This window comes from Temnothorax curvispinosus, unplaced genomic scaffold (assembly GCF_003070985.1).
Source record: "Temnothorax curvispinosus isolate PA1 unplaced genomic scaffold, ASM307098v1 QBEX01012336.1, whole genome shotgun sequence".
Taxonomy (NCBI): Eukaryota; Metazoa; Arthropoda; class Insecta; order Hymenoptera; family Formicidae; genus Temnothorax; species Temnothorax curvispinosus.
The window spans coordinates 61,656-79,149 of NW_020222116.1; the positions used below are offsets into that span (position 1 = coordinate 61,656).

The window sequence follows — 17,494 nt, forward strand, 5'->3', positions numbered from 1 at the left end:
TTTTTGTAATTTAAGATTTATTTTGAATTTTATTTAAAAATTTATAAAAATGGAGTCGATTGTTTGAACTTCGAAGAGATTCATTCAATCTTTTTCTTTTTTTGCGACTTTTGCTAATCTGCAGCACATTATGAAAAAATTATATATTCGCCGCGCATATTTTTATCTTATCCTTATCGCATCCTGAACGTCCCATTCTCTTAACTTTTGTATCTACGGGTTTACCTTTTTCCTACATTTCCCGTACTCGAAACGAAATAAAAGGATATGAGTTAGAACGTCAAAGAATGGGAGAAAGAGAAAAGTTGCAAGCACAGAGTTCTCTTGAACTCTTAGAATATTGGAATTCGTGTTATTCTACGGTAGCACGCACGCATGAAAATTCGGTTTTGACATTAACGCAATTTACGCAATATTAATGATGATTCGCGTCCGATATGGGTACCACTGGTAAACGCAACGATCCGATCTGCTTCCGTATTTAGCAAAACGCGTTTATTCCGTGGCATTACTTCACCCCTCGCGCGAGTATACTCATCGTATTTAGATTATATCGATTGACGTTGCGCGTCATAGCTTGACCTACTTGTAACGTCCAACGTTTCTTATATATATGTATATATGTATATACAGAGTGAGGCATTTAACCCTTAATTCTTCTATGACGAAAAAAGGTCACCACGTATACCACACTATTTGGTCGTCATACCGACATCATCAGCTGATCGAAAAAAAAAGATATGAATACGTTACGTGTATAATTTTGTGATGAAAAAAAAAATTATGTATTTTTATTAGTGACGAATAAACAAAATAAAGAATATAAAAAAAATATATAAAATTCAATTTATTGAAGCAGATTATTTAAAACCAATTGTAAGAATTGTTTCAAGCTTGATTTCATTTTCATCTTTTTTACTATTGTTGCAAAGAAATGGTTACAAGAATAATTGATCTTGTTATACAGAAAAAAAACCAAACGGAAGATATACTAAAGTAAATATACTTTTTTGTTTGTAACGAAGCTTATAATGCACTTTCTTAAACATTGCTAAGTTACAATTTTATCATAAACCCTTGATATTGGGCCAAAAGTTTCGTGCATATTTAAAATAAAACTTAAAGTTTAATAATATCGTATCCTTTCATCAAAAAATCTTTTCTCACAGAGGAACAAACTAAAGAAACAGCGAATAATTAATAACAACTTAAAATTTTAATTTAGCATTAAGCACCTTAAATAACTTGTCGAATATGTATTCAATAATACGCGAATAAAATGTATTTGATTAAACATAGCAACAGCTATGTATATCTTATAAATAATTAATCAAATAAAAAATATTGTTAAAAGACTATCGTAAAATTACAGTTAAAAACACGTAGGTCAATTACACCCGGTGACTTAATCTCAATGAAGATTTATATTCAACATGAATTTAATTGCTTAACACGAAACGCTTTTCTTCAAATATTAAAACCGAGACAAAACTCGTGAAACTCGTGCAATTACTTAGCGGAAATACCGCATTAAATTCTAGCTTTTAAGCGCTACACAAGATAAATACTACAGAGTATTTATCATGTATTTAAAAAAAGCAATACTAATTAATAAAATGATAACCAATACAAATGAACGCAAATAACGAAATAAAAATAAACCGCTCATAACTGTATCACATTAAAAGAGCTGCGTGGTTCTTTGCAGATCTTGTTATGTCGCGTCAACGTGAAATATATTCGCATACGTAGAAACAGTTTGACGAGAAGAGCGACTGGAAAGTCCGGACAGGGCGGTTTGTACTCGACTTGCTCCGCGAGCTGCAGCATCTGCGCGCCGAGGTTTTCTTCAATGGAGAGTTTCTCGAAATTGTGCATGAACGTGTCTTCCAGGTTGGAAACGTAGAGATTAAAGGAATTCGATGCGTCTCTGGTGGACGAGCCGCTCTCCTTAGCGGCATAGGCGACGCACACGTCGCAATTAACATGCGCTCGCAAACATTCGTTGAGCAGAAACTCGCACACGCGCTTGAACGCGTTTCTCTCGGGCAGCCGTAAATCGATGTCGCGATAATTCGTCGCCGCGACGCTCAAAACTACTTGAACGTTAGGTGGAACCTCATCAGTTAGGGAGGGCGCCGGCGGGGATGACATCGACGCCAGTCGCTTAAGCATCTTTCGCCCGTTCATGGTAGAATCGCCCCCGCTTGAATGCTCGAGGAAGTGTTTGCTGACGAGATTCTTGAATGCGCGAGTAAACAAGATAGGCGTGGGTCTGACGCGATTTCCGCTTTGCCGTCTAATTGAACGAAAAACACGCTCGATGCTCTCCTGATTCAGTCTTCTCGTGCAGAGGGAAGGGAGCTGGTGCTCCTTCATCACGCCCCACAATTGAATAATCGCGTTGATCGTGATCTCCCAATGATCGAAGCACTTGATCGACTTGATGCACGCGCCGTTCCTGTCCACTACCTTGATTGACTTCAAAAAGTCAAGTGCCTGCTGCAAGAAGCTCATCTCGTGCATACTACCTGTGAAAGCTTGTCCGAAATTCTTAGTATTCGACTTATTAGTCGATGCGGAGTTGAGGATGTCGAACAATTGATCGAAATTGTGTACAAACTCCATCGTTCCGATCGTTTCCAGCGGTAACTCGCCGGATGCGATGTGCGCGCTAAGACCTGCAGCTATACTGCTGCTGAATACTTGAACGGCATACTTGGTTTCTATCTTTTGACATCCATCGGGCTCGAGATGGCCCACGGATAATTTAGGAACCAGCGGCAGTCGCATCTGGCTGTCGCGTCTGAAAAAGAGTTCGATATCCGTCCACGAGGCCCTCTTCTCACGGAAGCGGAGCTCGTGACTCCTGAACACATTTCTCGTCACTCTTATTAACCGTGTAACATCGAAAACGTAAAATACTCTTTCGTCGTTCACCAGGAATGACGGGCGTTCCGCGGAGATTCCTAATAGCTGCGATAGTCGCAGAAACGTCGGTGATGTATTGGTAGTCAAAGCGTGCACGGTTGCACCGACGTTCTTCAATCTAATTATTGCTTGGAATATCAGATTCTTCAAGATATCGACGCGACACGTGCCGCCGTGGAAGTAATAGGCGATGGGCTGTTCCCAGTCGCCAATCAAACTACATGCCATTATTACCAAGACCTTCCTCGCTAGCGTGCGTCGCTTTTCCGTACCGGTGTCGTGGAAACCGACGATTCTGTCGCGTGTCAGATTGTAAAAGAGATGTGGCCTCAGTCGCATTTCGTTCACGCACAGGGAGCAATGTCTCTCAGTCGCTGGCAGTGACTTAATCTTCAAACGCAACGCATTAAGCACGTTGTCGTTCAAGCCAGGCGGCATATCCCAATTACGTACGTGTCTCCACAGCTGACGCACAGTGGGCAGCGAGCATAATGGCCGGTAAAATCTGTACGCCTCCGATGCCATGAAAAATAACTTGAGCGCGAATTGCTTATCCTCAAAACTCTTCCTGGTCTTAGGCTTCTTGCAAGCGCTGATGCACGCCGAAACTAAGAGGGTAGAACTGTACGGTAGCAAGTCTGCACACGCCGCTTTAAATTGATCTACGTTCATGTGACAATCTTCGTTTTCCCCGTCGAACGTTTTTCTCCGCTTTGCAACTGGATTATCGTCGTCAATCTCGGTTTTTTCCACTTGTTTCTTCCCTTGAAGAAAAGAGTCGATGTATATCCACGCTTCTGGCGTCTGTGTTGAGATAGTCCAATGTCTTCTTTTTGATGTTCTAGAATATTTAGCAAAGTTTCTCTTTAGTATTCTTATTTCACTATTAAATTGGCATTTTTGTACATTTTGCTATGACAATTTAACGTTAATTATTGAAATAAACTTTCGCAAAACTTACAGCATCTCTACTACATCATAGTATTAATTCTCAGATATTCACCTGTCGTTATTTTGTGGCGTTGCACAAACCGATAGTGCTTTCGACGACATTGTTGGTATGTCTGGCTCTAAACTTAACGGGTCTGAAGAGTCCATAGATGTTAAATCGATGATATCTCTGTTAAAAAAAAAAGAAATATTTTTCTGTTGACTAACTATAAGTGACGCTATGTAAGTTGATCTTTTAAAATCGCAACTTACGTATTACTGCATCCTTCCCCCGGGGATATTCGTGACGATGTTGATGCTGTTTCCGTATCTGTATATATTTCCTTGATAAATTGCATTTCTGTCCCAGAAATACAATGTCTCCTGTTAATAAAATGCATTTTTAGTGCTTTCATTTTTCTTGACATATCGTAAATAAGTGCTTAGAGAATAACTCCATTTACATTAAATTCTAATAAAACGTAAAACAGGAATAAATAAAATATTTTCATAAATATTTATATAAAAATGAACGAGTTGCATTTATTAGTTGCTTTCCATTTACATCAAAACTTAGATAATTCTCACTTGTGACGTCATAACTCAGTTAAATGCACGTTCTTTTTACATGCTGGCAAGTGAGATTCAACTGAGTTTTTATCCACAATCGAGACCATGTGCTTTAATAAATCTAATAAACTCACATTAAAAGTGAGGCTATGGACCTGTATTATTATGCGATAACTTTGTCACCAAAATAAGCAGATAAATATACAAAATGCCATATCTTACCTGAGTATAAAATATTCACATAACTGAGTGACTCAGATCACTTGAGTGTAAATGGAAAGCAACTATTATATCACTCACCCGTTATCATTTTCAGGCTTTACTTCTAGCAACGATGTCTGAGCTGACGGCATGTTTCTGACAAAAATTAAATATATTATTTAACACTTATAACACACAGAATTGAAGAATTTATCAATCAGAAACAATATCGATATTGACGCAAAAGTTACCTATCGTCGTATGCGTGCTTTATAGATGCTCTCGGGAAAAGTGCTTGAACCGATGAAATTATAGCCGTATCCCTATATTAAGAAATTATATTTCTTTAATAAACATAATAAGTAAAATAATGATAATCATCTTGTGGAAGTATTTATCATGTCTATTATAGATGATATATATATATAATTGTATAATATGCAAATATATAAATTATTTAAATAGTTTATATTATGCTACATAATAGTTCATATTATGCTATAATAGATTGTATTATGCTATTCTTGTAGCAAAGTAGAAGCTGACCTTTCGTCGGGTTTCATAGGATGCGTTTGAGACACTTCAGATTGTGATAAATCTGTAGATGAGTTTCTGAAAGAGAATTACATTATTTAATAAATAATTATTCTGTTCCATGAGTGAAAAATCAGCAAGAAAATTCAAGTAATACTTGCAAACTTACTTATTTCTGCTCTCTGGCTTCAAAAATATAGTTACGAAGGAAATTGGTTGAAACAAGGTCGAAGATGAATTGCTATAAAAAGACAGAAAAAAGAGTTATTACTTTTAATTCTTTTTAAATATAATTAAATATGATTTTAAAATCTGATAATCTCGTTTGGAAACCATTTCTGTAACAATATTATAATAATATATAAATAGTAATATATAAGTAATAATATATATAAGTAGACCGTAACTGAAATATATCTATAAATCTTACTTACTTTCCTGTCTGTAATGGCTTCAAAAATATTGATGGCACAGCCTCTTTACTGAGATAAATTCTCCCTTCTATATTTCGAAACATTTCTACTCGAAAATGTAAATGGCATAACCGATAGTATCGATTAGCATATTCCGGGCCTATTGTCACTAAGTCCATTCTATTGCATGCTTTAATCCATTCTAGCCATCTAAAATTACACAATCTCGAATATAAATCTGAGAATATAACATGTTGTATGAAAATATACAATAGAATAGAGAACATACATATTTCATGTACAAGCACAAAGTGAATCTTTGAAGAATATATAAAATAGAACAATTTTCAAATTTATAAATGTATCAACGTTAATTGATATCTGATTTCAACCAGATATATATACATACCTTTTTCTTTCTTTCGGAAATCGAAAGAAATGTCGTCTCATTATTTTTATATTCACCATACAACCTGGCGCGGAGCACCAACGAGTGTTAGTACTAATAGTAGTAGTAGTGTTATCCATTCTTTAAGGCAATACTATTTATCGTATCGCAGTCTATTTTCTACTTAGAAACCTAAAGTAAAAATAAATATAATATATACTTATTACAAATATCAATTTTTAATTCTGTGCTTTATCCACCAAATAAAACACATTTACATTTTTAAATTTAAAAGTTTTGTGTTGATAATATTACTTTCAAGTTCTGAATATTATTTTCTACTAGAAATACTAGCTTTTCTATTCACAATACAATATTATGCAATTTTATATAACAACATAACCTTGAATATGAGTAACATATAATTATAAGAGATCCTTGATTATGAAATAAAGTTCAATTAATAAATAAAGACCCGTAATATTGTATTTTAGAATTAACAACAGCACAAATAAATTCCTCGGAATATATTTGTCTCTTTCTTAAGCAGTCAATATTATAAATATTCCCATTTTAATCATTCATTATCGCTATAGCAAAATAAAAATTTGATAAATTCTTACTCAACAATTTTTCACAGCTGCAAGAAACTTTGCTTACCATTTCTTATCTGATTTTATGTACAAGCACTACTCAAAATCTGTGAAATTGTTGTAAATTATTGATAAAATTACATGTTAAATTTATACAAGAGTGCGATAAGTTTTAATTGTAATCTCCTGCACATGCACTGTCAGCCGTAAGTCTTCGCTCACCCACGTCTCTTCGTATCTCTCATAAATCCGAGAAGAAATTTTAGGGAATGTTTACCTTAAGATAAGTACCAGCAGACAAACCACAAGCACAATTGATGACACACCTCAGAATCCTAGAAATACATGGAGTGAGGGAGGTTGTAAATTCTGAGTGGGAGCAAATACTCACGAGTGAGAAACCCTTCAAATCTCGCGTACGAAATTCGGTGCACGGCAATCCTCATATTCTTTAAATCCCATCTTGTCGTCACCCGAACGAATCCTCCTTTTGTCGTATGTAATTAGACGCCTCCTTTTGCCTTTTGGGTGCGACTTTTCGGAAATAAACAAGAAACGGTCCGTTAAATAAACGGGATTAAACCGTCGCGGACGTTTAATCCCAAGTTAAAACGGAAGTGATCGCGTAATCGGATTTCGAAGGAGAGAACCAGGAGAGAACTACAGAAAAATATGAGGTAGAATCGTATCCCTCGACAAACGAAAAACGAGGTTTCCGCGCGATACGTTGCGTACTTTCGTCAAAAAGCGTCAGCTGAGCGTAATAAATAGACGATTTGATTGGTTAACCTCGAGTTTGCACGAGTCTATACGCCAATTGCCGTTCGCGCCGAATTCGCGGCAATTCCCGGATTGGTTGTACCTTAAATTCGCGCACGCGTAAAAAAACGCATCGGGACCTAACATGTTTAATTTTTCGCAAGAAAATTTCACATATAACTCTTTTGTTCAATTTATTACATTATAATTAATAATATTATAATGTTTTATAATATTATAATATGTGATTATATTACTAGTAATATAATTAAATTATAATTATATTAAGTTCAATGTACTTTTATTATAATTTTTACACACTATTGATAGTATTGATAAAATGATAAAGTACTTATGTACATATAATACAGATGTACACATAATTATGACATAAAATCTGCGCTGTATGTCCTCGTACTCAAAAATATACTGAACTTCAATGTAGCATCTATGGCAGGTTCGAATACTACTTCATCCTCGGTGCACCAGCCAACGTCATCTGCAGCTAAAAGTAAAAAAGAGAAATATTAGTGAGAGTTTATCATGACGAATCTGATGTCAGATTAACAGAAAGAAATAAAGTAGTGTACATCATAAAACATCAGAAGTTGTGAATAATTTACTTGAGATTGACTGTGTAACATTTGTAGTAAAATTAAATCGTGTTATATAAAATTGCCCTTATTGCAAAATAATTCTATAAATTGTGTAAGATAAGGAAGCAAATTATTAGAATTCTTAAATTAATTAGAAGATGAATGTCTTAATATTCGAGAGATATTATCAAGCTAGATATTTTGTCAATTTTTTAAAAACTAGCATCTGCTTACTTTTAATTAGAGAAAATAGAGATTTAATTTTTAAGTATAAAATGATACTTATGCAAAGACTAGAATATTTTGAGAGCATCATGGACAGCATATGATGTATGATGTATAATATATAGAAAATGTAAAAATGTGCCACTAATGGTGCAAACATTAATTAACTATCAAGTATTAGGAATCCAAAGATTTCCAATAGTAATAATAATAATTTTAGTAATAATAATTACGTACTTAAATTAATAATATTAATTACAGGCGGTGGAGAGAACAGAGTAACGCGCGTTTTCTTCAAGAGCTTACTCTCTAAACATCCCAACTTGACCAGCATCTGCAAAAAAAAATTATTTTAAAAATAAACATTTTGCATTAGACGATATAAAAAAAGACAGGTCCGTACTTTTTTTGTCAATAAGTTGTCATACAAATGTAATATTTTGTAATAATTTATGCCCAATATACACATAAGATCTAATAGAGCAAGTCTCTTTAAGAATCCAGAAATACTGATTTATCAATTTCGATATAGACAATCGATAAAACAAACCTCGAGCAATTCACGCGTATGAAAGGGTTGTAGAGCAGGGACGAATCTGCTTTGCACTTTCGACATCGTGAGCCCGGGATGAAGCAAGCAGTAACTTAGAACCGCGCCCAACATTCGATCTAAAACTTTGCGATTCAGCACGCCGTCTACACGTATCCATGGCTTTATCAGGACTTTTATTTTCTCGGCAGTCCTGAAAGAGAATAATTCATCAGTTTTGAACGACTTCTGAGAATTTTTCCCGTTGTTCTTTCTTAATACATACGTGAAATCTAGTTGCTGCGCAGCAGGTTTGTACACGTCCTTTTGTGGAAGTAAGCGTGTCTTTTGTTTGTGACTTCTTTTTCTCGTACGTGAACTACTTTCCCCATTGATCTCGCTGTCTTCCTTCTTCTCGTCCTCATTATTTAAATCATCATCCGTTTTTTCGTTTTTCTTCTCTTTGTTTTCTTGGTTGTCCGATGACGTGGATGCTACCGTACTATCTGTTTCATCTGCCATATATTTATTCTAATAAGCATTGATCTTAAAAGACAATGTACTAAATAGATAACTTAATATATTTAATAATCCAACAAATTTTGACCAATTTTTGCATAATGTTACTCTTTTAAACTTTATAATACGAAACTGTAGTAAAGCGTAAAAATATAAGAGTGATACAATAAAAATAATATTTTTATAAGTATCTCCATTATAATAAAATTTTTCAAATGGGATATATAGAATCCGTAATATCGAAATCTTATAAAACTTGTCAAGAATCGAAGTGCTCGTTTATAAGTACGAGATGAGTACATCAGTAAAATATAAAATTATAAAGTGAATGACGTAACAATATTACTTTTTTTATTTGTATTTCCTTCAGTGTGAGGATTTGTATCTTTCGCATCCCTCTCAGCGTTTGTCTCGGCTATTTCTCTCTGCTGCATTGTGGCATATATACTGTCCTTGAACTGTCCTAGAGATTCTTGTTCAAGGCGATGTATCTTGTAGGAATTAATTAACCAAGGATCCAAGTAACGATGATGGATATAGCGTGGTTTGGTGATGCCAGAGCGCAAAAATATATGATTGTCTACTAAAAGCGAAACGACCTTGTACAAATCTTCTCCTTGCTCAGCGAAGAATTTATCCTGGACAAGAGAGAAGAAAAGCAATGCTTGTAAGAAATGTTAGCCACTGAAAGCTAAAATAGAAAGAGAAAGGCAATAAAAAAATTGCTCTTTCTATAAAGGATAAATTACCAGTAATTCTTGCGAACAAACGCCGATTTCTTTCCTCTCCTGGACGAACTCGTGTACCGCGTCGACATATTTCCAGTCAACTGCTATTTCCTTCTTTTTCGTCACGATCTCGTTCTTATAATCCGTATAAGAGATACTCTTCTTCGGAAAAACGGCAGTCCGATTTAACCCGTCGAGAAAATCATTTACAGTCTCGATCTTCAACGGCACTAATTGGCTAGGCACCGAGTGACCTTTAAAATTCTCAACGTCGTTTGATGGCGTGGATGCTATTGACGGTGACGTTTCCAAGCTATAAAACATTCTGAAGCTATTGACTACAAAATATTCGTGCGCGTGATGACTGTCGGTTACCGAGAGATCGTTCAGCTCTTCTCTCATCCTCAGCATGGCTATTCTAGTATATTTCTTCTGAACATCGCTTGTATCTTCTATCTTGCAAGAATTGAAGTAGTTCGTCTCAGGCGACACTTTCCTGATAATTTCGCTGACACGTCGAGGAACCGAAGTCATATCAATTATGCTCGGCTGCATTGAAGAAGCTGGCAATTAAAGCAATATATTTATATTATTTTAAAGAAATCAATTATAAAGTTTGATTCAAAAAATCACAGTATAATCTAATACATATAAACTATATACATGTATAAACTATTATGACTTAATTTATTAAAAATGCCGAAAATTATCAGACATCGAACATTTAAAATTTAAAGTAGTAAAAAAAGTAACAGATCTTCAACGAGACAGTAGTAATTCAATCGTAAGTATTACAATAGAAGTAATTATTTATAGGAATAAAAAAATTTGTATTATCATAAAAATGTAATATACCTTCTTCTATCATCTGCTCCTTTAATTCATTCATCGGATTAAGAGATTTGGAGCTATTCGGAAATACTTTTTCGATGCTTTCGAGATCTTCGTACAATTCCTCTTCGAAAATTTTTGATTCTTCGTTTTCTTCCGAGTCCTCGAAATCCGTTGAATCTTCGGAGTTTAGTCTTGCTCTCTTCAAGACCTGCTCTTCGTAGTCCCTGGAATCCTCTTCAATATTGGCAGATCTTTTTCTTGATGAACGACTTGCACGAGTTTTCTTCCCACTTTGCTCGTGAGAACAATCCTTCGGATTCATCTCTTCGCGTTTTTCGCTTTCGTCAAGAGATCGGTTTTTCTCGAGCGATGTATCTTCATTTTGCTGAGATTGGTTCTCTTGTTTTACATTAATTTCCTCGTTTTTACGAGAGATCTTCGACATAGGTTCTTCAGGCTCATCGTTCTCGATAGGTCTCTTTTTTTTCAAAGAATCATCTCGTGTTTCATGGGAAGCTTCTTCCGCTTCTTCAGAAACTCCAGGGTTCTGAGCATCAATGTTCTCAAATTTAAAGCGATAAAGTCTGGTCAAAATATCCTGGTATCTTTGGGCAGCTTTGAAATAGGTCTCGTCTTTGCCTTGGTACCTCGCGTCCAACATAATGATTTGGTCCGGCATCTCAATGTCGAAGTCGATTTGATCGCGTGCTAAAAGATCATGCATGATGGTGACGATGCCACTGGAAACTGGGATCTCAATACCGTTAAATTCTGTTTCCTGGCTCTCTGAAGGAACGTTGTTTTTATGCTCGGAATACCACTGCAGTAATTTCTCGAAAACATCGTAGGACTCTTTGAAGACATCATAAGTCCACTTGGTCTGGAACTTATAGATGTAGTTAATACTGAGTTGATACTGCGAGCTGCTCATCGGCATGTAGTTCCCGTACTTCTTAATAGTCGCCAAGTGGTGCTTCTTTATAGTCACCATCTGATCCGATCTGATCTTATTCATTGCTTGTTTCAAAATGGCTTCTGAATAGTGTTGGTATACCTTTAACAAAAAGAGCTACTATGAGTACCGACCAAAAGATTTTTGCAACACAATTAAAAAATTTTGAAAAGTTGTAAGCAACAATATAAAATTAACACGTTAGTTATATGTATGTTGCATAAGTACTACCTAAATTCTATCTAAAAGTAAACGATAGATATCTGAAAAAAGTGATTAAAATTAAAAAAGCACGTTATTTGCTAAGCAATATCTATTAATAAATTAAAGAAAAATGAAATGCTGATTTTATATTGTTCGGCACTTAAAAATTTAATTGCAATTTAATTTTCAAGACAAACGTACTTTTAAATATTATGTCTCATAAATAGAGTATTCTATATTACATATCGATCATACCGTAAAGAGCTGATAAGCCCAAGAACGTCTGTCCTTTCCACAGCACATGGAACTGTGTATAACAGCATTGATAGTCGCCGAATGAACATCATTTATGTTTCGCACATCCTTCGTGAAGCCCTGATTATGGTGCGACTTCGTCGGATGGATCACTTCGAAGAGGAAATTAAACTCTTGTATGGTCTTCGGCATCGCCATATGCTTCTTTGGTTTAATTTCCGCAATGTCGTAATACTTCTTAACGATATAGCCGACAAGCTCCTTGAAAACATCCGTTATCCGCTTCTCGTACTCCGCCGAGCTCGAACATTCGCCCTTCAATCTGTCCATGGCGCCGCCATATCGCCTATCGATAAACGGGTCCTGTTTGATCTCCTCGACACCCAGATTAACGCTGTTCACCGTGCGTTGCTGTCGCAGCATGTACACCAATCGACGTTGACAGGCGCGTGAAGTCTTGTTGTACGAGTTGTAAGAGAACGTTCGCAATACGTCTCGTATCGCTATGAAACTAACCACCTGCTTGCGCGGGTTTGGCGACAAGTAGGTCGTTGCTACTTTGCACACCAGCAGGATATTGTCTTCGTGTGAGTCCCACTCGACCCGCAGCTTATTCATCCGTTGCATCGCCCGATAGTCGTCCTCGTCGTATTTGAGCTTTCGTACACTTTTCTTGCGCGGCATCACATGCCGCACGAAGGACTTCTGCCTGATGGACTGATGCGACGGCAAGGCCTCGTTCTTCCGTCCAGCGGTGCTGAGATGATTGTATACCTTTTTCCGCAATTCGGTCGCGTTGACAGACGGCGGCGGTGGCGGTCCCGAGATCTTCTTCAGACCGTCGTACTCCGTGAACCTAACTGGCTTTGCTTGAATTTTCGATAGATGCAAATCTCGTTGGCCTGTGCTGGATTTTCCCTGATTCCTAGAAGTCTGATAACAAAAAGAATATTTCACAAATAACGTCGATATATTCTGTAGGAAATATATCAGAGTACAACCTGATACGTATACTGATGTTGATGAATAAATAAATCTCGGATTGGATAGATTTATAAATTTAAAAAACTTATATCTAGAAATTTATCAGATATAAAATAACAGGATTTCTGAGCGGAAATACTTGTTACTTGATATAAAAATATTTATTATAAAAATTACCTTTTACTTTAAGTATAAGTCTAAAAAATTTAAAAATTTAAAAATCCCAAAAGAGAGAGATGTTTTTTTCAAAGCGATCACTTTCTACCATGGATTTCTTTATTTCTTACCTGCTGATGTACAGGATAATTATTTGACCAGTTCCAATTGCGTTTCAGATGCGCGAAGAAAGCTGAGTCGATACCAGCCGCTCCTTTACGATCTCCGGGAACTGCACCGGTATCTCTTTCTGCGGCTTCTTTGGGACTGCGTGCTGCAACCGCTTCTATCATGGCAATCTTCTTGCTTAAATCCTCAAGTAGAATATCTTTGCCGTGCATCACCAGCCTACCGCCAAGTAGAGTAGTAACACAAATATCACACATATCACACCAGTAGGTCTCAACGGTCTGCAAAAAAACGCAACATTACTTCCAACTTTTTACTCGATTAGTCCTCAAAATACATAGATATCTTGTTATCAATAGAAAACATTTTTTTTGTTTATTCCTTTTAATTTACTCAATCTTGGTTTTCCAATGAAAAGTATGACTTTCTTATAATGTATTATTGTTTGTTAATTACAAAAATTTTATTACGTTCAACAACATATTGATATAATAAGAAACAAAGACATATATCGAGAACGTGAATAATCAGTTTTATTGATACACATGAATTGAATCTAATAATCAAGATATGATATTTTCTAAACCAAAGACTAATATAGTGATTTTTAGCATTCTAAACAAAAGTACTTTTCGGAATGAAAGGCAAAGATCATATTTGGTCTCACAATGTTTGAAGAGTTAAATTTATTCTATAAAAAAATTTAGAACAAAGAATTAGAGATTCAATCTATTTCTAAAATATTTTTAATAGTAATACCAATCAACAGTACCTTTGTACAATCGAAGAAATACTTATACACTGGGTATGTCTTGTCTTCGATCTTGTGATAGCCTGGTGCCGAAGAGGTTGTATCCATCAATTCCGTGCGCCGGTTCACATAGATAAACACTTGATCTTTGTCTTTCAACCGCTGTGGACCAAACTGCACCAGGCCGATGTAACCCAATCTGGTTATGGTATCATGGACATTGAATATATACTTCCGCGCATGCAAGAGAGTATTTCGTATGGTGACCTAAAAATTAAAAAAGAATAATTAAAAAAGTAAATATTAGTAACGTAAATTCATATCATAGAAGCCATTAATGTGGTGTCAATAGAATAACTCGCATTCAAATTCTTGATCTTCGAAGATCCGAGTTTACATCTGACTTTTCAGCTGATTCGTAAGGAAATAAAGATCACGACTGCTAATATCCGAAACTGTTTATTCGAGTTGCATTTTTAATCTTTCTATAATGTAAAATTCTTAAATCTCAAACTCACCGGAAGGTTCTTAACAAGGTAATGTTTCCTGATCGGGTGATTTAAATAGTGCTCCAGCTCCGGGATCATGAAGGTGATATTGTGTACCTTGATGAAAATCGACAAAGGCAGCCCTAACAGAACGTCGCACATCAGCGCCCAACCTTTGGGCCACCCGCTATGTTTAGGCAAAGGCGGGACAAACATCTTCCAGTTTATTTCCATGTTGTAAATAGTACTGAACTCCTGGACGAGATCGTCGCTGATTTCATATCCGTTAGACCTGAGAATTTCTATCTGCTTTTGCTGAGATAATTTCGGTATGCCAGGATGATCGTAGACCAGGTAGAAGAGCAGAACGTGGATCGTCTGCATCCTGATGAATTTCGGGCTAAGACCGTAACGTTTGCCAGCTTTAGCATCGTACTTGTAGTTTGCGGGATATTTAGTCGCTGTCTTGTTGACCTGCAATCGTCCTTTAGAACCTGATGACTTGTCCGCCTTGTCCTGCTTATCCGTTTTCTTTGCGAGCATCTTTGCTTTTTGAGACGCTAATAAGCAGAACTTGACCTTTGCTTGTTCGACGGCTGATTTAATCACGGTATGATCAGTATCGATGTTAGGATCGCAAATGAACATCAAGTTCTTCTCACGTCCATTTGCGCTCAAGGTCAATTTGATGTTCTTCACCAGATTATCCTTGGCAAGTTTCTGCAACAATCTGATAAGAGACTTTTTATCGATCCTCACGTCGTAACCCTCCTTATCTTCTTCCTCGTAGATCATCTTCATGAGTTTCGCTGTGTCGTCAATCACTTGGTGTTCTTTCACTGCTTCGATTATCATATTGGCACGCCTTAACAATCTAAACATAATAGAAAATATTTAATGATATTGATATTTACAATGAAAAAATCTCTAAGCGCTCGTATTTCTAAATTATAAAAGAAAATATATCCGAAAGAGTTACGCGAAGATAAATAAGATCAATTTTACATATATCACAGGAAAATATAATTATATGCAATAAAAGTTAGATAGCATTTATATTCTTTTTTAATTGATATGTATTTCTCTTTCTAGCAATAATGATTTAATCTATTTATTATTTTAAACTTATACAGCATAAGTATATTTGCTTATTGTATATAGCATATTTGTACAAACCTGTATGTAATATTAGCATTTTTTGTCTCGCTTTGTACGATTTCCATAAAACCGAAAACTTCGCTTCCTTCAGTGCGAATAGGCTTTTGCGCTATCAAATTCGTCTTTATGCTATTATAAAACGACGTGGCTTTGGCATCATTCACGATTTGCTGTATAGACGTGGAAATATCAAGCTTCGCTTTCTGTTCCTTCGCGTTGATATCGGAACTCCTTGTCTTCATTAATAAAGATTTTGACGTTGTGCACTTGTATTTAGGTAGGAATTTTGACAATCGGTAATTGCGCAAAATTCTATTGACGACGTAGAACAAATTCTTTAATTCCGTTTCCTTCCTAGCATAATTTGCATCAGCATCTTCTTCTTTATTTTTATCTTTATCAACATCCATCTTATCAACGTGATGACTATTCTTCGTGAGTTCCTTAATCCTGTGTATCTCTTTGTTAAATTGCTTACTCATTTTGCTACTTTTTTCGAATTTCTTCGAGACGTATTTTGTAATCCTTTGCCGGCCCATATCGTGCAAGTACGTTGCAACGATACCTGACTTTACCATATTCCTCAGAAATGATCTAGACTGTAATCTGGTGAGACCCATCTCCTTTCCCAAATAAGCTAAAAATTTAAATTAATAATAATTCAAAATTTCCTAACTTCTATTCCTAACTTCGCCTATAATTTAAAAATTGAATAACGAAAACATAGTGTATATTAATTTTGTAATATTACATTAATTTGAATAAACTTCATATCTCGAATAACAAAATTCTAAAGTAATTACAAAAATCTAGGATTTACTACTGACCTTGAGATATACCTTGCGATTTATTAGCTTCAATAATAACGTTTGCTTGCTTCAGATAAGGAACATTAAACTTGTGATTAGACACATCCAATTCAAGGATGTCTTCATCGTCATCCTTCTCATCTTTGTACCACAGATCAGCAACATCGACATCCGGATACAGCACCTGCACGACTCTAATTGTTTTCTCCTTCGAAGGATCTTGCTTTTGTCGCCACTCATTGGGTTCTGCGTTAGGATATAAAGTTCTATATGGCACGCTGATGTCTGTCTTCACGATTTTTTGAAAGAAGGCAGTTTTAAACAGTTTTTTGATAGAATTTTCGATTCCGAGCTTCTTCTTAATCTCATCGTACTCAGCCACGCCGTTTTCTTTGGATCGTAAAATATCGAGCACCTGTTCCGCCAGGTAGATCATCTTCGGCTTTCGTTCAACATAGAAGCGTGGCAAATGCAACAGACTACCACTGCCGCAATGGCGTCCGCTTCTCTGATGGTGGACTTGCTTCGTAATCAACTTGTGGTGCAGCAGAAACTTTCGGTGATAGAACAAAGACTTCGGATCCTCTTTGAGCGCGGACAAGCCAGGCTTACCTTGAGTGACTTCGCCGTGGTAACGAGCTCGACCCACTCGCTCCAAGAAGCAATAGCGCATGAGTGCCAGTTCCAGTGTTGGGCTTATGTAGTGACCCACCAAAGCTCGTGTCCTAACTTCCTGAGATGCCACAATCACCAAACTTAGTCCATACTTTTCTGTCACCTCATCCAAACTTGCATTCTTCACCTCGTCTTTGATATCTTTCCTTGTATTATATGTGGAGCAAGATCCTCTCACACCTG

General features: G+C 36.1%; 1 protein-coding gene across 1 annotated transcript; it reads right to left on the reverse strand.

The window, feature by feature from the left end:
• Nucleotides 1-7,616: 7,616 nt before the first annotated feature.
• On the reverse strand, nucleotides 7,617-17,489 carry LOC112462384 (general transcription factor 3C polypeptide 1; the record flags this gene model as incomplete). Its single annotated transcript, XM_025028128.1, has 13 exons — nucleotides 7,617-7,824; nucleotides 8,378-8,474; nucleotides 8,691-8,883; nucleotides 8,956-9,184; nucleotides 9,535-9,826; nucleotides 9,938-10,479; nucleotides 10,772-11,804; nucleotides 12,162-13,094; nucleotides 13,433-13,711; nucleotides 14,203-14,448; nucleotides 14,700-15,543; nucleotides 15,846-16,464; nucleotides 16,655-17,489. Coding segments are annotated over 13 exons (6,264 nt in total), but the record flags the coding sequence as incomplete, so codon positions are not given.
• Nucleotides 17,490-17,494: the final 5 nt, after the last annotated feature.